Below are 20,032 nucleotides of genomic sequence, written 5' to 3' on the forward strand. Positions count from 1 at the left end.
TGTTCCTAAAAAGCTCCATCACAAGCTGCTGGATCTTTTTTCTGTCTATATAGTCCTCTATGAGTTATGTGTGTGATGTCTATTAAAAAACCCTCTAACTAATTGACTTAAAGAAGGATAAGTGCTTGGATTAAATATTTTTATAGGGATAATGAAGGCTTTGGTACCTTTCAGTTCATGTGACTTTAATTTTTTTTTTTTTTTTTTTTTTTTTTTGAGACAGAGTCTCGCTCTGTCACCCAGGCTGGAGTGCAGTGGCCGGATCTCAGCTCACTGCAAGCTCCACCTCCCGGGTTCACGCCATTCTCCTGCCTCAGCTTCCCGAGTAGCTGGGACTACAGGCACCCGCCACCTCACCCGGCTAGTTTTTTCTATTTTTTAGTAGAGATGGGGTTTCACCAGGTTAAATTATGCAGTGTGGGGAAAAGAAAGAGAGATCAGCCTGTTACTGTGTCTATATAGAAAGAAGTAGACATAAGAGACTCCATTTTGTTCTGTATTTGAGATGCTGTTAATCTGTGACCCTACCCCCAACCTTGTCCTTGCAAGAGACATGTGCTGTGGTGACTCAAGGTTTAACGGATTTTCGGTTGTGCAGGATGTGCTTTGTTAAACAAGTGCCCGAAGGCAGTATGCTTGTGAAAAGTCATCACCATTCTCTTAAGTACCCAGGGACACATACACTGCCAAAGGTCGCAGGGACCTCTGCCTAGGAAAGCTAGGTATTGTCCAAGGTTTCTCCCCATGTGATAGTCTGAAATATGGCCTCGTGGGAAGGGAAAGACCTGATCGTCCCACAGCCCGACAGCCGTGAAGGGTCTGTGCTGAGGAGGATTAATATAAGAGGAAAGAAGGCCTCTTGGCAGTTGAGATAGAGAAAAGCATCTGTCTCCTGCCCATCCCTGGGCAATGGAACATCTCCGTGTAAAACCCGATTGTATGTTCTATTTACTAAGATGGGAGAAAACCGCCTTAGGGCTGAAGGTGGGACGTGCTAGCAGCAATACTGCTCTTTATGCACTAAAAATGTTTATGGAGATGTTTGCATATGCATATCAAGGCACAGCACTTTTCCTTAAACGTATTCATGTCACAGAGATCTTTATTCATATGTCTTACTGCTGACCTTCTCCCTATGATGATCCTATTATCCTGCCACTTCCCTTTTTTTAAGATGGTAAAGATAATGATCAATAAATACTGAGAGAACTCAGAGACCAGTGCCGGCGTGGGTCCTCTGTATACTGAGCACTGGTCCCCTGGGCCCACTTTTTCTTTCTCTATACTTTGTCTCCGTGTGTCATTTCTTTTCTCAAGTCTCTCGTTCCACCTAATGAGAAACGCCCACAGATGTAATGCCCACAGATGTGGAGAGGCAGGCCACCCCTTCAGTGCAGGTCAGATACTAGGCTTGCTGAATGTTCTAAGGTTATAAACTGCTTCTTTGGCCTTTAAACTTGCCTGCTTTACAATTGGTAAGACCTGGGGACATATGGAAGTAACCATTCCCCTAACTATGCTGGAAGGAGTCAGACTTTATCTGCACCTAGCACATAATTAAGACAACTTTACCAGGTTTTACGTTCAAGTTTAAAATTGCCAAGAGTTACCATTATAACATGTAATTTAGACTACTGAAAATAGATTTACATGCAAGGTGTACAAGAACAGTAAAATGTCTTTTTAGTCAAAGATTATAAGAAGGCATGGAAATGTACATTTTGCCTAGGGATAAAGGATTGTCTTAAATTAGATAAAATAAAGCAAAAAGTTTAAGCAAATGTGGAAAGATGGTAAAAATCTTCCAAAAGGAAACTGTGAACATATTGACTAAATTCAAAAGGGATTTTCTGAAAATGCAGCATTGAAATAAAAGCACATGGCCACGCACGGTGGCTAACGCCTGTAATCCCAGCACTTTGGGGGGCAAAAGCGGGTGGATCACCTGAGGTTGGGAGTTCAAGACCGACCTGACAAGCATAGAGAAACCCCATCTCTACTAAAAATACAAAAAATTAGGCGGGTGTGGTTGCACATGCCTGTAATTCCAGCTACTCAGGAGGCTGAGGCAGGAGGATCGCTTTAACCCTGTAGGCGGAGGATGTGGTGAGCCTAGATCGTGCCATTGCACTCCAGCCTGGGCAACAAGAGTGAAACTCTGTCTCAAAAAAAAAGCACAAGGTTTTCTTGAGATGCTACTCTCCTCTTTAGCAAGATTTGTAAAGGGTTATGAAAGGTTCATGAAAATCTAACCCCATGGTCAAACTGATTAAGATTGAATAGAATTGGGCAACCCTTGGCTGGGCGCAGTGGCTCATGCCTGTAATCCCAGCACATTGGGAGGCCAAGATGGGCGGATCACGAGGTCAGGAGATCGAGACCATCCTGGTTAACACAGTGAAACCCTGTCTCTACTAAAAATACAAAAAATTAGCAGGGTGTGGTGGCGGGCACCTAGTTACTTGGGAGACTGAGGCAGGAGAATGGCATGAACCCAGGAGGCAGAGCTTGCAGTGAACCTAGATCGCGCCACTGCACTCCATCCAGCCTAGATGACAGAGTGAGACTCCATCTCAAAAAAAAAAAAAAAAAGAATTGGGCAACCCTTCTGGGTCCCCTTCCACTGTGTGGAAGCTTTACTTTCGCTTTCACTTTACTTTCACTCTCACTTTAATAAATCTTGCCATCACACACTCTTTGGGTCTGCGTGTTTCTCTGATGGAGCTGTAACACTCACCACTGCGGTCCATGGCTTCATTCCTTGAAGCCCGTGAAACCACAAACCCTTCAGTCGAGAAAAGACCTTTGATTAGGAGAAGACTTTGCGTCTCATTCCCAGGGACCCATCCAGGATTTCTCCAAAGCAGTAACATTGGACCCCTTTTGCTTGCTGTTCTGTTCTATCTTCTCACTAGAAATTGGAGGAAAACACCAGGCACCTGTCAGCCATTTAAATGTGACAAGCGGCCATGCACGGTGGCTCATGCCTATAATCCCAGCACTTTGGGAGGCCGAGGCGGGTGGATCATGAGGTCAGGAGATCGAGACCATCCTGGCTAACACAGTGAAACCCCATCTCCTAAAAATACAAAAAAATTAGCTGGGCATGGTGGCGGGCTCCTGTAGGTACTCGGGAGGCTGAGGCAGGAGATTGGCGGGAACCTGGGAGGCAGAGCTTGTAGTGAGTCAAGATTGCGCCAGGTACTCCAGCCTGGGCTACAGAGCGAAAGTCTGTCTCAAACAAAAAAAAAGTGACAAGTGCAGCCACCAGACTTAAGACATGGATGTGAGGCTTTCTGGGAAAGGGCTCTCTAACGGCCCCTGGCACTCTGGGCTGGGAGCGCTGGTTTGCCTGGAACCAGGTTCACCTTTCTCTACCTTTCCTGGGAAAAGCCGAGGGCTGGCTAGAGGCAGAAAACTGTTGTCCCAAACTCCTGGCACTGACCCACTTTAGATCATGGCATGGTGAGAAGCCTCTACTGCACAGCCACCCATGCATGCATTCCCTGCCTTCTCTGACCCATGCCTCCTGGGTCCTAACATCCTCAGAGAAGACTTTCTTGAGGCCCTATCCTTTAGGATCTTTCCTAACCCTGAGTCTAAGAATCTTTTGGCTAAGAGCCTAAGTCGAGTGGGGAGGTAATCCAAAGACCTTTGCCCATGGTGCCCCCAGGCTTATTCTTATGCAAATGGGTATCAATATACTTATACGGGACCTGTCCCTCATAACCTGTACCCTAGGCACTATCTGGAAGATCAAAGGCAGAAAAAGTGAAACTCCATCTCAAAAAAAAAAAAAGATAACAAAAAGCACAACAAGGTTTTCTTAAGATGCTACTCTCCTCTTTAGCAAGATTTGTAAAAGGTTATGAAAGGTTCATGAAAATCTCACCTCATGGTCAAACTGATTAAGATTGAATAGAATTGGGCAACACTTGGCCGGGTGCAGTGGCTCACGCCTGTAATCCCAGCACTTTGGGAGGCCAAGGTGGGCACATCACAAGGTCAGGATCTGTATATAATACCATCCTACAGCTAGATCTCTTTTGTAAACAAGAGGGCAAATGGAGTGAAGTGCCACATGTACAGGTTTTTTTCTCACTAAGGGATAACCCACAATTATGTAAAAAATGTAATTTACATCCTACTGGGGGTCCTCAAAGCCTATCCCCATACCCAGGTCTCCCCACGGCTCCCCGTCCCACTAGTAAGGACTCTCCTTTGGCCCTATTGACCCAAAAGGAGCCAGACAAAAAGATGGCCAAGGAACCGAAAGGCACCAATGGCCCTTGATTGTGCCCCTCCAAGCCGTGGGAAGAGGAGGAGACTTTGGCTCAGCATGAGTACATGTCCCCTTTCCCCTCTCAGGCTTAAAACAGATCAAACTGGACCTAGGAAAATTCTCAGATAATCCTGATGGATACATAGACGTCTCATAGGGATTAGGACAATCTTTTGATTTAGCATGGAGAGATATGTTATTGTTACGTCAAACATTAACTACCAACAAAAAAGAGCCTGCCTTAGCTGCAGCCTGGGAGTTTGGGGATCTCTGGTACCTAAGCCAGGTAAATGATAAAATGACATCAGCAGAAAGGGAACAATTCACCACAGACCAACAGGTAGTTCCCAGTGTGGATTCCCATTGGGACCTCGATTTGGAGCATGAAGACTGGAGTCGCAGGCATTTATTGTCTTGTATACTACAGGGATTAAGAAAGACCAGAAAAAAGCCAATAAATTATTCAATGATGTCCACCATAACGCAGGGAAAGGAAGAAAACCCTATGACATTTTTAGAGAGACTAAGAGAGGCATTAAGAAAGCATACCTCTTTGTCAACTGACTCTATTGAAGGCCAAATAATTTTAAAGGATAAGTTTATCACTCAGTCAGCTGCAGACATTAGAAAAAAACTTCGAAAGTCTGTCCTGGGCCCCGAGCAAAATTCGGAAACTCTATTGACTTTGGCAACTTTGTTGTTTTATAATAGGGATCAGGAGGAGCAGGCTGAATGAGACTGACGAGACAAGAAAAAGGCCGCTGCCCTAGTCATGGCCCTCAGGCAGACGAACTTTAGTGGCTCTGAAAGAAAGAAAGGCTGGGCAGGCAACCCGCCTAACAGGGCTTGTTATCAGTGTGGCTTACAGGGTCACTTTAAAAAGGACTGCTCAAACAACAATAAGCTGCCCCTTTGTCCACGTCCCTTGTGCCAGGGAGATCACTGGAAGGCACACTGCCCCCGAGGGTGAACGTCCTCTGGGCCAGAGGCCACTACCAGATGGTCCAACAACAGGATTGAGGGTGCCCAGGGCAGGCACCAGCCCATGCCATCACTGTCAAAGAGCCCCAGGTAAGCTTAACCATTGAGGACCAGGAAACTGACTTCCTCCTGGACACTGGTGTGGCCTTCTCAGTTTTACTCTTCTGTCCCGGACAACTATCCTCCAGGTCTTTCACATCAAAGGGGTCCTAGGACAGCCAGTCACTAGGTATTTCTCCCACCCCCTAAGTTGTGACTGGGGAACCTTATTTTTCTCATATGCCTTTCTTATTATGCCTGAGAGCCCTACTCCTTTAGTAGGGAGGAACATGTTAACTAAAGCAGGGGCCATCATATACTGGAATATAGGAGAAGGAATACCTGTTTGCTGACCTACTTAAGGAGGGAGTTAATCCTGAAGTCTGGGCAGAGGAAGAGCAATACAGACAAGCAAAAAACGCTTGTCCAGTTCAAGTTAAATTAAAGGATCCTACTTCCTTTCCTTATCAAATCCATACCCCCTCTGACCAGAAGCCCAATAAGGGTTACAAAAGATTGTCAAAGACCTAAAAGCACAGAGATTAGTAAAACCATGCAACAGTCCAGGCAACACTCCCATTCTAGGCATACAAAAACCCAATGGACAATGGAGGTTAGTGCAAGACCTCAGAATTATCACTGAGGCAGTTGTTCCTCTGTATCCAGTGCCGAGACCAGCTGGGTCGGGGAGACCCCAACCCAGCAGCGCTAGAGGAATTAAAGACACACAGACAGAAATATAGAGGTGTGAAGTGGGAAATCAGGGGTCTGACAGCCTTCAGAGCTGAAAGCCCCGAACAGAGATTTACCCATGTATTTATTAACAGCAAGCCACTCATTAGCATTGTTTCTATAGATATTAAATTAACTAAAAGTATCCCTTATGGGAAGCGAAGTGATGGGCCAAATTAAAGGAATAGGTTGGGCTAGTTAATTGCAGCAGGAGCATGTCCTTAAGGCACAGATTGCTCATGCTATTGTTTGTGGCTTAAGAAGGCCTTTAAGCGGTTTTCTGCCCTGGGCGGGCCCGGTGTTCCTTGTCCTCCTTCTGGTAAACCCACAACCTTCCAGTGTGGGCTTTATGGTCATCATGAACATGTCACAGTGCTGCAGAGATTTTGTTTATGGCCAGTTTATGGCCAGATTTTGGGAGGCTTGTTTCCAACAATCCAGTTGTACCTAATCCTTATACTCCACTCTCCCAGATAATAGAGGAAGCAGAATGGTTTAAAGTTCTAGATCTTATGAACACTTTCTTCTGCATCCCTCTGCATCCTAACTTGCAATTTTTATTTGCCTTTAAAGATCTGTCAAAAATTTGCCTTTAAAGATCTGTCATCTCAGCATACCTCGACTGTCCTGTCATTCATTTTTGGGGCTGAGATACTAGGAGGACTAGGAACTGTCATTGGAGGCTTTACCACCTCCACCCAATTCTACTACTGTTGGGGAAAAGTGGAGTGTTGGGAAAAAAACTGAGGCAGGATTTGCATGCCTGACATAATGTAAAAGAGTCTTGGAACATGTCCAGGGTCCAGGGTCTAAAGCCCCTCATGGCCTTTGGAACACCAAGCTCTGTGCCAAAGAGTGGAAAGCTGCCCTGCTGCACCACACTCTAAGCCCAGGGCATAAAACCCCTTGTGGCTTGGATGGAATCCAGGGCTCAGGGCATAAAACCCCTCATGGCCTCTGGAATGTGTCTAGACATTCTGGCTCCTTGCTTCTAGCCCTCCCAGGCTCATAGATCGATTGTATCTTAAACTAGAAGAACATGTTCCCTATTATCTCAAGTAGCAGAACATGTTCCATATGCTTCAAAGAAAATGCTAAACCATCACAGCTGTAGATCATGTGCTTGATACACCGCTTTCTTTCAACCCCCACATCCTCACCACCTGCTTCTTTGTTTGATCACCAATAAATAGTGTGGGCTTCAAGAGCTTGGGGCCTTCACAGCCTCCATACTAGCATTGGCCCCCTGGTCCCACTTTTTGCACTCTTGTCTTCTCTCATTCCTTTGACTCCGCCAGACTTCGTAGCCCCCATGGCCTGGTGTTGGGTCTGATCACCCCAATATATTACAAATTATCACAAGAGTTAAATGATGACATGGAACAAGTCGCAGATTTGCTGGTCACCTTACAAAGCTAGCCTAACTCTTTAGCAGCAGTAGCCCTCCAAAATTGGAAAGCCTTAAATTTATTAACAGCTGAAAGAGGTGGGACCTGTGTTATTCTAGAAAAAGAGTGTTGCTATTTCATTAATCAATCCAGAATTGTCACCAAAAAGGTTAAGGAGCTTTGAGACTGGATATAGTGCTGGCCACAAGAGCTCCAAGACACAGGACCTTGGAATATTGTCAACCAATGGATGCCCTGGCTTCTCCCCTTCTTGGGACCCTTGGTGGCTATTGCGATTTTGCTTATCTTTGCACCCTGCATTTTTAACCTCCTTGTAAAATTTGTCTCTTCCAGAATAGAATCCATGAAACTGCAAATGATTCTACAAATGGAGCCCCAAATGACCACCACTAGCACCTACTATCGAGAACCCCCAGACCGACCCACCAACCTGTTCTCGCACCATGACACCAAAGACTCCCCTCCCGAGGAAGCCTCAACTGCAGAGCCCCTTCTATGCCCCAGTCAGCAGGAAGTAGCTAGAATGATTGTCGCCCAACTTCCCAATAGCACTTGGGCTTTCCTTTTGAGAGGCGAGACTGAGGGATTAAGTGGCTAAGTTGGCAGGACTTCCTGTGTCAATAGGGACTTCCCTAAGGGAACTTTCCCCTAAGCCAAAATAAGTCATAGCTGCAAGCTAAGGGATTGAACCTTCAACCAATCATACAGGGAGTTTAAGCTCTAGCTGCAGCCTGATGTTTTTAACCAATCACGCCTGCCAATCTACAAGCGGACAGAAAATAAGCTAATTCTATATGACATAAAGAGAAAAAGGGGAGGGGTCATAAGGCGATATAAGCATAAGACACCCAAGCCAAAAATGGCAATGCTTCTGGGTCCTCTTCCACCATGGAAGCTTTACTTTCACTTTCGCTTTCACTTTAATAAATCTTGCCAATGCAAAAGAAAAAAAAAAAGAGTAAATAGAATTGTGTATAGGATTTCATTAAAATTGGGGTTAACATTAATAGCAAACTTATGGAAGGGTAAAATTTGGCTTTCTCTCTTGAACAGGATTTTTATGTAATAGTAAAGGCTAATCAAAGCATTTTGCTTTTTCAAATTTTTGAGTCATCCTTTCGGCAAAACAAATGACTTATGGTAATCTGAAATTCTATTTCATAATATCAAGAGTTTTAAACCTGTAAGGACCAGTCACAGTGGCTCATGTCCGTAATCCCAGGACTTTGGGAGGCTGAGGCAGGTGGATCACTTGAGGTCAGGAGTTCAAGACTAGTTTGGCCAACATGGTGAAAACCCACCTCTACTAAAAATACAAACTTAGCTATGTGTGTTGGAGCATGCCTGTAATCCCAGTTACTCAGGAGGCTGAGGCAGAAGAATCACTTGAACCCAGTGGAGGTTGCAGTGAGCCAAGACTGTGCCACTGCACTCCAGGCTGGGTGACAGAGCGAGACTCTGTCTCAGAAAAAAAAAAAAAAAAAGAGATAATTAATTACATCAGCATGGTGGTGGGTGCCTGTAATCCCAGCTACTTGGGAGGACGAGGCAGGAGAATTGCTTGAACCCAGGAGGTGGAGGTTGCAGTGAGCCGAGATCAGCTCCATCTTAAAATTAAAAATCAAAAAAAAAGGCCAGGCACGGTGGTTGATGCCTGTAATCCCAGCATTTTGGAAGGCCAAGGTGGGTGGATAACCTGAGGTCAGGAGTTCGAGACCAGCCTGGCCAACATGGCAAAACCCTGTCTCTACTAAAAATACAAAAACTAGCCAGGCATGGTTGCGTGTGCCTGTAATCTCAGCTACTAGGGGGGCTCAGGCAGGAGAATCGCTTGAGCTGGAGAGGCAGAGGTTGCAGTGAGCCAAGATTGTGCCACTGTACCCCAGCCTGGGCGACAGAGTGAGAGTCCATCTCAAAAAAATAAATAAAATAAAAAATAACAAAATAAAAATAAAGAGATAATGTCAGCCAGGTATTTTGGCTCACACTTGTAATCCCAGCATTTTGGGAGGCCAAGGCCAATGGATGGCTTGAGCTCAGGGTTTCGAGGCCAGCCTGGACAACATAGCAAAACCTCACCTCTACAAAAAATAAAAAGATTAGCTGAGTGTGGGGGTGCTGTGGTCCCAGCTACTTGGGAGGCTGAGGTGGGAGGACTGCTTGAGCCTGGGAGGTTGAGGCTTCACTGCGCCATGATGACTCCACTAACATTCCAGCCTGGGTGACAAGCTCAAGACCTTGTCCCCTCCCCCACTCAAAAAAAAAGAGAGACAATGTCTCGGCCATGCACAGTGGCTCACACCTGTAATCCCAGCACTTCAGGAGGCTGAGGTGGGAGAATCCCTTGTAGCCAGGAGTTTGAGACCAGCCTGGGCAATACAGGTCCCAGGGATCCTCCTGACTCACCCTCCCAAATAGCTAGGGCTGCAGGTGCACACCATGACATCTGCCTCATTTTTAGGTTTTTTGTAGAGATGGAGTCTCACTATGTTGCCCAGGCTGGTCTTGAACGCTTGGCTTTTTTTTTTTTTTTTTTTTTTTTAGATGGAGTCTTCCATTCTCACCCAGGCTAAAGTGCAGTGGTGCAATCTCAGCTCACTGCAACCTGCACCTCCCAGGTTCAAGTGATTCTCCTGCCCTAGCCTCCTGAGTATCTGGGATTACAGGTGCCTGCCACTGCGCCCAGCTACTTTTTTTGTATTTTATAGTAGAGATAGGGTTTCACCATCTTGGCCAGACTGGTCTCGAACTGCTGACCTCATGATCCACCCACCTTGGTCTCTCAAAGTGCTCTGATTACAGGCATGAGCCACCGCACCAGCCCAAACTCCTGGCTTTAAACCATCCTCCTGCCTTGGCCTCCCAAGTGGTGGGATTACAGGCATGAGCCAACTTGCAAGGCTTGAAAATTCTTTGTAATGTAAGTTCTAAAGTAGTACATGAGTTTGGGTGTCTCATTTCACATCCATAATATAGCAAACAACATGAAATATGTACATCTCTTGAAGCCGTTGCTCACATCTTAATTGCTTTGGGTGGCTACCCACCAGTGGCCCAAGGTGGATGGAGGTTAGGGTTTTAAATTAGATCTCATAGTTGTAAACTAGAATTTTAAACCAATCATCTCTCATGTCCTGGTCCACTAGTTCTTATCCTTAGAACCCTCAAGTCCTGCTCTAGCTGTATTGTGACTCCTCTTTTGTCCACTTTGCACTCTGGTAGTTTGAGGAGCAGCAGGCTTTTGAGAAGAGCCGCAAGTTCCTTCGGCAGCTGGAGATTTGCTTTGCAGAGAACCCCTCACACCACCAGAAGATTATCAAGGTCCTCCAGGGCTGTGCAGACTGCCTTCCGCAGGAGATCACCGAGGTATTCTTTCCTGTCCTGCTTTCTTCCTGTTGTCTTCTGGGCCTTAGGCCTTTCCCTTGTCTCTTTCCCCAACCTACTCCATACCTTTTTGCCTCTGGAGTGTCATGGGCTTCCTGGAGGAGATGAACAAGGCAAGGACTTTTTAGGCTTACCCAAAGCATAAAGCACTGGGGTAGGGAGGGATTGCTACCTGAAACCAGAGCCTGTCTAATCTTCACAGGCTCAGGAATGCCATGGATGTCCTGGAAGGGATGTTCAAGGACGGAGGTTCTGGGACCTGGGAGGGGCCTTACCTCCTTGCTCTGCTTGGGGCAGTGTCCTAGCTGGAGACCAGTAGGGTGAAGTGGAGAGTGGAATCATTAGGAGTCACATCTAATATTAGTACCCTTCCCCTGGCTGGACATGGTGGCTCACACCTGTAATCTAAACACTTTGGGAGGCCGAGGCAGGCAGATCACCTGAGGTTGGGAGTTGGAGACCAGCCTGAACAACATGGAGAAATCCCGTTTCTACTGAAAATACAAAATTAGCTGGGCGTGGCGGCGCATGCCTGTAATCCCAGCTACGCAGGAGGCTGAAGCAGGAAAATCGCTTGAACCTGGGAGGCAGAGGTTGTGGTGAGTAGAGATCGCACCGTTGCACTCCAGCCTGGGCAACATAAGCGAAACTCCATCTCAAAAAATCAATCAATCAAAATAAAATATTTGAAGCAGTAGCTGGGCAAAGGGGCACTCAGGAGGCTCACGCCAGAAGATCATTACTTGAGCCCAGGAGTCTGAGGATATAGTGTACCACTACGGTCATGCCTGTGTAAATAGCCACTGCACTCCAACCTGAGCAAGATAATCTCTGTTATCTGTGAGACCTTGTCTCTCTCTTTTTTTATTTTTGAGATGGAGTCTCACTTTTGTCCAGCCTGGAGTGCAGTGGCACAATCTCAGCTCACTGTAACCTCTGCCTCCTGGGTTCAAGTAATTCTTATGCCTCAGCTTCCCAAGTAACTGAGACTACAGGCCCCCGCCATAACATTCCACTAATTTTTGTATTTTTAGTAGAGATGGGGTTTCACCATGGTGGCTAGGCTAGTCTGGAATCCCTGACCTCAAGTGATCCCCGCCCTCGGCCTCCAAAGTACTGAGATTACAGTTGTGAGCCACCACACCTGGCCTGTTTTTGTTGTTGTTGTTGTTTTGAGACAGGGTCTCACTATGTTGCCCAGGCTGATCTTGAACCCTTGGGCTCAAGTGATCCTCACACCTCAGACTCCCAAGTAGCTGGGTTTACAGGTATGTACCACTGCACCCAATTGAAACCCTGTCTCTTAAAAAAACAAAATTGTTGGCTGGGCGCGGTGGCTCATGCCTGTAATTCCAGCACTTTGTGAGGCCGATGCAGGCAGATCACGAGGTCAGGAGATCGAGACCATCCTGGCTAACACGGTGAAACCCCATCTCTACTAAAAATACAAAAAATTAGCCAGGTGTGGTGGCGGGTGCCTGTAGTCCCAGCTACTCAGGAGGCTGAGGCAGGAGAATGGCGTGAACCTGGGAGGCAGAGCTTGCAGTGAGCTGAGATGGCACCACTGCACTCCAGTGCAGGCAACAGAGCGAGACTCTCTCTCAAAAAAAAAAAAAAAATTGTTGGAGCAGACATGCATGTGGGTTGACTTGGTGAACATCAGGCAGGGTTTCTTCCTTTGGTGTGCCCTAAAGACACAGGCGGTCAGGACACCTTTGACCCAGAAGACCATCTCTGCAGGTCTGTGACAGCAAATCCTACAAGACCAAGAAGCCCCCTGAGGCCACCCAGAGCAGGACTGTCAGGACCACCAGAAAGGGAGAGATGCCTTTTTCAGGTGAGTGATCTGCCAACCCAGCCCTTCTGTTTCTCAGTCTCATTCTCCTGTACTCCAGACAGGAACCTCCATGAGCCTGGATAAATAGCCTTTACAGGGATGGATATGCCACCTCTTTCACTGATGTACCCATAGGAAGCCCTTCTCCTATTCAGGCTTTTTCTGTCCTATGGCCTCACTCCTCTTGCAGAATTAAGAGTGCGTGGCTGGGGGCGGTGGCTCACGCCTGTAATCCCAGCACTTTGGGAGGCCGAGATGGGTGGATTACCTGAGGTCAGGAGTTCAAGACCACCCTGGCCAACATGGTGAAACTCTGTCTCTACTAAAAATACAAAAAAAAAAAAAAAAAATTAGCTGGGCCTGGTGGTGGAAGCCTATAATCCCATCTACTCAGGAGGCAGAGGCAGGAGAATCCCTTGAACCCTGGAGGTGGTGGTTGCAGTCAGTTGAGATCACACCAGTGTACTCCAGCCTGGACAACAAGAGCAAAAATCCGTCTAAAAAAAAAAAGACTGCTACAAATTTCACGCGATTCAACATTGTCTTTTCTTTCCATTCCTAAAACCCTTCCCCCATCTCCAAATCTACTATAATCTACATTGTAAAGACTGGGCCATTCTCAGCTTTGGCAGTAGGACTTCATATCTTTGCATAAGCGACATTATGCCCCCCACCTCCACCCAACTCTTTTATTATTTATAATTTTTGTAGTGATGGGATCTCACCATATTGCCCAGGCTAGTCTCAAACTCCTGGCCTCAAGCGATCCCACCACTTTGGCTTCCCAAAGTGCAGGCATTATAGGTGTGAGCCCCCATGCCCAGCCCTCTTTTGTATTAGAATTTTTGCACAGTACCTGGCCACAGTGACCTATGGTAATTTCTCGTGCTTAGGTGCATCTTGATCCTGACAGTACCCTGAGATCCTTATTTTCCTCCTAAGCAGGATTGCCAGTGGGGGGCACTTTGCCGTCCCCTCAAGAAGTGACTCTTACAGAACGGCTCCTCCTGGATGGCCCACCACCTCATTCACCAGAGACTCCTCAATTTCCCCCCAAAACTGGAGCTGTACTGTACACTGTTAAGAGAAACCAGGTTGGGCCTGAGGTTCTCTCCTGCCCCAAGGCATCCCCCAGACTTCAGAAAGAGAGGGAGGGCCAAAAGGCAGTGGGTGAGTCAGAGGCTTTGATGCTGGTCTGGGATGCATCAGAAACTGAGCAATTGCCTGGTACCGTGGAACCCCATGCTTCCTTCCTGAGTCCTGTTTCCTCAAAGACCAGAGATGCAGGGAGAAGACATGTGTCCGGGAAACCAGACACTCAAGAGAGATGGCTGCCCTCAAGCAGAGGTAGGGTGAAGACAAGAGACAGGACATCCCCTGTCCATGAATCTCCATCAGGAACTGACACGTCAGAGGCTTCTCCCAAAGCCCCTAGAGGGGGTTTGTCTAAAGACAGTGGAACACAGGGCAAGGGTCCAGAGGGGGAGCAGCAGCCAAAGGCCACAGAAGCTACAGTGTGTGCCAACAACAGCAAGGTCAGCTCCACTGGGGAAAAGGTTGTCCTGTGGACAAGGTAGGTAAGGGTGGATGACGTGTGTTTGGAAAAGAGCATAGACCACATCCATGTGGCTCCCTAGGGTTAATCATGATACCTGGGTTATAGGGAAGCTGACCGTGTGATCCTCACCATGTGCCAGGAGCAAGGGGCAAAGCCACAGACCTTCAGCATCATCTCCCAGCAGCTGGGAAATAAGACACCTACTGAGGTAAGTGGGAGTGGGGGTGGAGAAGACCCAGTAAAAAGAGGACAAGGTGGCCAACAAAGAGATAGAAAGGCCAAAGAAGGAGCTTTCACATCCAAGACAGTAAGTGGATTTTGTAAAGGTCTGATCTAAGGAAAGGCTTGACTCATCAGGGTGGTAGTGGTTCTAGGAGAGGAGAAAGGACACTACATTTTGTCCTTCCTATGGAAGCCCCAGTTTCCATTCTAGCTTTCTTTTTTTTTTTTTTTTTTTTGAGCCGGAGTCCTGCTCTGTCACCCAGGCTGGAGTGCTGGCATGATCTCAGCTCACTGCAACCTCTGCCTCCCGGGTCCAAGCAATTCTCCTGCCTCAGCCTCCCGAATGGCTGGGATTACAGGCGCCCGCCACCCGACCAATTTTTGTATTTTTAGTAGGGACAGGGTTTCACCATGTTGGCCAGGCTGCTCTCAAACTCCTGACCTCAAGTGATCCGCCTGCCTCGGCCTCCCAAAGTGCTGGGATTACAGGTGTGAGCCACTGTGCTGGCCATTCTGTTTTTAGGAGGCGTGTGACTTTGGACAAAACATTTAGCCTGTTGAGTTTCCTTAGCTATAATGACAGCTCTCCCAACCTTGCTGTGTTGAATACATAAAAGATTTTGCAAATCAATATATAGTGCTTCATAAATGTTAACATGTTACTAAGGATCAGCGAATACAGCCCTTCGCCTTTTTTAGGTCTCCCACCGTTTTCGAGAACTCATGCAGCTCTTCCACACTGCCTGTGAAGCCAGCTCTGAGGATGAGGATGATGCAACCAGTACCAGCAATGCAGACCAGCTGTCTGACCGTGGGGACCTTCTGTCTGAAGAGGAGCTGGATGAATGAGACTCTGGGAATACTTGAGTATCATCTGCACAGGACCAAACCCAGCAGGTGCCCTGTCATTAGGCAGGAGGGTAGTTGTACTCTGCTTGTACAGTCCTTGCAGCCAGTTTACAGACCGGGAGAGGAGCCCAGGACGAGGACAAAGGCTGGAGGATGGAGTAGGACCCAGGGGCTCTGCCATCCTAGGCACCATTCAAGGTCTTTTATGAAGACCTTACAGATCTCCTCTGTAAATAGCATCGAGTGAGAGTGGAGCTCAGCTCCTTTCTCTACTTTTTTTTGGTCTGATGGCACATATTTATTGTTCTGTGGTCTAATCACAGTGTTTCTAAATGTAAAAAGTGCATATGTTGGTGTAGCTAGTCCTGCGACATTGAGCTCCTCTGCACGAAGACACTGGGCTCCTGCATCCAGCTGTTTTTATTGCACACTAGCTCCTCTCTCCCACGCTGGGAACTTTAGTCCACGAGGCTGTCACCACCCTGGTAGCACTGGGCCAGGCTTTGTAGCTCCTGCAGGAGCTCTGCTACGTCATCGTGCTCCACTCCAGCATCCATGAAGCTGGCCCAGCGCCGCAAGTCGAGTTTGGTGAGGTCTCTGGCCAAGGCTTCCAGGGTCTGGTGCAGGGACGAAGAGGAACACAGTGCCCCAAACACTGGGATGCTCTCCACTGCTGTGGAGGGAGAGGAAAGAGAGACCTGTAGATGGATGATTATTCTGCCCTGGGACTCTATCAAACTGATAAGGAAGTCCAACCTTAGTAGACTTGATTGTAAACTCAACAAATTTGGTGTACTGTCCCCTTTAGTACACCAGTACTCCAGAGGAAGTAAAAACTCTCCTATACTTGAAATCTCAGTTTTCTTTACCTCCTACCTACCTGCTCCCTTGGGGGAACCATCCAGAACCATGCCCTGTGGACTGCAGCTTGAGAAGAGGTGTGGGTAAGGAGGAGCCACCCTGCAGGGAGTCAGCAGCAGATGGGAAGAACTGTGGGGGCAGAGAACAGACGCTAAGCACGTAAAGAAGTCACAGGAGGGTTGAGGTTGGCAAGAAGGGCGGGAGCAACCGTTACACTGACCTCATGACTCTAGGCTGCTGCTGTTGTAAATACTGAGCCAAGACTTCTTCCCCAGTGGTACATGCGTGAAGGGAGGAGGGTGGAGGTGTCCCTGGGGTGAGCTGGCTGCCAGAACAAAGCCAAAACCACCATTAGGCTGTGGCAGCATGAATAAGAAACTAAGAATTCTTATGTTTTCAGGCCATCAGCTGGATCCAAAAAAAAATTTCTTTTTGCTTCCTTTTTAAGGGGTGGGGAGGGAACGATATCATTAGAATGTCCCCGAGAAATTAGGGGGAAAAGGATATGAAAGAAAAATCTGACAAGGGGCTCCTAAGGACCAACAGCTCTCACCTCGTGTGGCATGCTCTGTCTATACCCCTCAGCACCACTGACTGGGCAAAGCAACGTGTTCCAGAAGGCTCCCCACATGCAGACAGTGGGGTCCATGGGGTGGCTCCTCCAAACTGCATCAGGGAATCAGGAAGGGACTGGCCTGGAGCCAAGGGGAAAGGAATGGTTGCTCCTGCTGTCACCACCTAAAGAGAAGGAAGAGAACACGTTAGAGGACGTTTTCTCAGCACTGACCCAACCCCTCACAAAGCTTCATACCTTTTTCCCACAGAAGCTCAGCATGTCAGCCAGATGAACCATGGAAACTGGAGAGGAACACAGGCGATAAGGAACAGTGACTGTGTCCAGGGCTGTAGCCAGGATGGCACTGCAGTGGAAGGGCAGAGTGGCCTGTAAGAAGACACCAAGAGGGGCCCTTGGCCTCAGGCCTGGAAAAGAATGTGTGGAGGCAGAATATTAACACCAGAAAGATCCAGGGGACAAAGCAGGGGTATGTCTGGCCTCTGGCTGGACAAGCATAGGGCATAGGACAGTGTGAGCTGAGAGGCCACATCACAGCTGAGTTCAAGCTCGGGCCTCAGGAACAGAGCCAGTAACAGACAGCGGCTGACTGGGAGTATGAGGAGGCCCCGTAGCCTGCTGCAGTCAGAACGAGCACCGAGACTTACATCGTAATGCAGGTAAGGGAAGTTGACAGGTGGCTCAGGTCGCAGACCGAGGCTCCCACCCAACGACAAGGGACAGACGAGAGAGCTGTGAGCAGTCAGGTGTACGAGACCAAAAGCTGTGTTTAATAGACGATAGATGTTTCTCTGGGCCTCCTGGTGAAGAAAAAGAGTAGTTTGCATTAAGCAACTCTCCCCCTGGGATTCTCATTTCTCCCTCCCCACCGTGTGACTGCTTACTCCTCCACGTTCCACTCACCCCACGATGGTAGGGAGCAGGTAGCAGGCCCCACGTTATTATTCCCCGCCCTGAATATTCATCTTGTAGCAGCTCTGCCGCCTTCGCGCCTACCCCAGAGAAGCCATCGTGCAGGTCACACAGGATCTGGAAGCCCTGAGCGGAGGTGAGTGATGAAAAATAGTTAGGGAGTAGGATAAGAAGAGCTTCTACCCTGGAGTGCACGTTGCCACGCCGCTACCTGCAAGTAGTCACATTCCTCCACGTAGAAGTGCAGCCTGTCCTCCAGCTCTTCCTGGTACTTGGGTTCCTTTAGGACACTTTCCCCTTGGCCAAAAGCTTCCAGCCGACCTGCTTCCCTGCCACAAGTAAACACAATCCAAGACTTACATCTCTTCCCTCAGCTCCTCAACCTCTTGTCCTGGGGGAGCACAGGGAAGATGGCCTCAAGAGCCTCATCCTGCATTGGTGGGGACCCACGTTTCTTGCCTCACAGCCTCTGAGGTCCCCATACCCATCATGGTTGTACTTCTGAATCATACAGATGCTCCGGGGATGGAGATGGACTCTGAGGAAGTCTGACCAGACCCTGATGCTGGCCTCTGTAGGGATAAGTGGTTTTGGAGTTGTAGCGGTGGTGAGTGGTGGGGAACCTGAAGACAAGCAGAGGAAATGTACCTTCCTCCATGTTTCTGCTCCCCAGACCCGCATCCATCAGTATCTGGAGAAGTCTCACCTTTGCCATTGGGAATGGATTTGACCCTCCAAACACCATCACTACTCAGCACTCCCTGGGAGGGGTGAAAAAAATCTACATTTAGTTCCGGGCAGTTTAGAGGTAAAGGTTGGTTCATCCTTCTTGAGTTGGCTGGCCACACCGCACAGCCTCCTTTCTCTTCACCGAGTCGTGGTCCTTAGGAAAAGAAGTGCTTTTTCCCAAAATATCATTCTAGGACATTTAAAGTTATTAAAATCCCCTTTTACCTGCCCCTATGGAGGCCCTCGGGTTGTAGCACTGGGTTAAAAAGTTCAGGGCAGAGGCCCTCACCTCTGCACTCAGAAAGTCCTGGAGATAAGGGTTCTTGGGACAGAGTTCCTCTTTGTGTGTGGTGAGCTTCCCCTGCCTGAAAAAGATTGGAGATTGATCAAAGAAACCGCACTCTGATGAGTTCTCCTGCGTTCCATGTACATACATGTTCCCCACCCTTATCCACACATCAATTACACACCATGCTATTGCAGCATCCAACTGTTTGTCCCTGTAGAGTCCACCTTCCTCTTTTAGGGAGCTCAAACTACCTGTACAGAAATAACAGAGACAAAGTTAGGTCAAAGCCTGGGGCACCCTACCCCTCTAGCCAACCTTCCTCTCATCACCTGACAACCTGCTGTCACCATCTCTCCAGCACTTGGCTCTTCCAAGCTTTCTGGGATATACACTAGTTGGGGGAAAAACCTTGGCCTAGAAGAATCTAGATTCCATCTTTCCGTTTCCAGCTTAGTCATTAGCTGTGGGACCGGGGGCAAAAACCAGATCTAGCAGTCCCACAGGAGTGCTCTGGTTCAAGTCCTCACTGTCTGCAGGGCCTAGCAGCCCATTCCGGAGATGGCTCTTGAGCAACTATCGTGGGCCCCTCGAGTGCTGGCATGCTGTGCTCAGCTCATCTCCAGTCCTTGAGCTCAGTAAGGTGGGAGGGTCTTGAAGATAACGGCAGCGCAAGGGCTCGGCTCGCGGAAGGGAAACACAGGGCACTGGCTGACCCTGCCATCACCTCACCCTTCAGATCCATGAGGATGAGTCGCGGCGTGTAGGTATCCTGGCCGTGCAGCGTCCGGCCCGTACGGTACAGGACATCGGGGCACAGCTCTCCCGGCGACTCCTTGGCATCGGTTGCTCGGCCCAGCGCAGCATCCTGGGGAAGCAGAGAGGACGAGGCAGGCCGGCTGAACGTCGGGACTGTAGATCCCGAAGGGCTCCTCAGGGGCAGCTGCCGGCCGACCTCACCTGCTGGTTCCACCAGTGCGCGCCCACGAAACCGGCAAAGTGTCCCAACTGCAGGGTGAGCACTTCCCGGGCCCCGCCCGCCATACTGCGCGGCTCCAAGGGACCGCAGCGACCCAGCCCCGCCGCTCGCTGCTCCTAGCCGATTGGCTTAGCAGGCGCGTGGGCGGGTGTCATTCTCGGCGACCTATTGGTCCGCAAACACATCCTTTTCTATTGGAGAAACGATTCGCCTATTCCTGCCTCTTCCTAGACGTGGCCCAGTCCGGCTTCTCTGTGGTTGCCTGCGAGGGGCGGGGTCCACGGGCCACGCCGTTGCTCCTGCTCCACGTTGGAGCGGGCTGGGCGCTGCCTCCGTCGGTGAAGGGGCCGCCCGGTCGCGGGCCGCGGAACGCTCTTCCTCGTACTTCCCCTGAGGTC

The 20,032-nt window shown here is 48.6% G+C and overlaps 2 protein-coding genes across 5 annotated transcripts in view; one reads left to right on the forward strand and one right to left on the reverse strand.

Moving 5' to 3' along the window:
• Positions 1-15,293, forward strand: part of LOC103223872 (GON-4-like protein) — a 32,462-nt gene extending 17,169 nt beyond the window's left edge. The window contains exons 3-7 of the mRNA XM_073008185.1: positions 10,666-10,809; positions 12,568-12,664; positions 13,610-14,237; positions 14,328-14,430; positions 15,144-15,293. Of these exons, the coding sequence (XP_072864286.1) occupies positions 10,666-10,809; positions 12,568-12,664; positions 13,610-14,237; positions 14,328-14,430; positions 15,144-15,293 (1,122 nt within the window). The remainder of the gene's footprint in view (positions 1-10,665; positions 10,810-12,567; positions 12,665-13,609; positions 14,238-14,327; positions 14,431-15,143) is intronic.
• Positions 14,657-19,779, reverse strand: MSTO1 (misato mitochondrial distribution and morphology regulator 1). Of its 4 annotated transcripts, none has more exons than XM_037995688.2 (14): positions 19,616-19,779; positions 19,388-19,523; positions 18,840-18,909; positions 18,659-18,734; positions 18,347-18,401; positions 18,125-18,263; positions 17,852-17,969; positions 17,632-17,766; positions 17,376-17,528; positions 16,966-17,097; positions 16,708-16,892; positions 16,375-16,479; positions 16,174-16,283; positions 14,657-15,963 (listed from the first exon to the last, which is right to left on the reverse strand). In XM_037995688.2, exons 1-14 carry the CDS (start codon positions 19,697-19,699, stop codon positions 15,752-15,754), a joined length of 1,710 nt encoding a protein of 569 aa, XP_037851616.2. In that variant the 5' UTR covers positions 19,700-19,779; the 3' UTR covers positions 14,657-15,751. The 4 variants fall into 4 exon arrangements, with proteins under 4 accessions (XP_037851616.2, XP_037851613.2, XP_072864397.1 ...); XM_037995685.2 differs by having other exon boundaries at positions 14,657-15,966; XM_073008296.1 differs by having other exon boundaries at positions 14,657-15,991.
• Positions 19,780-20,032: the final 253 nt, after the last annotated feature.

The sequence above is a fragment of the Chlorocebus sabaeus genome, chromosome 20, assembly GCF_047675955.1.
Source record: "Chlorocebus sabaeus isolate Y175 chromosome 20, mChlSab1.0.hap1, whole genome shotgun sequence".
Lineage (NCBI taxonomy): Eukaryota > Metazoa > Chordata > Mammalia > Primates > Cercopithecidae > Chlorocebus > Chlorocebus sabaeus.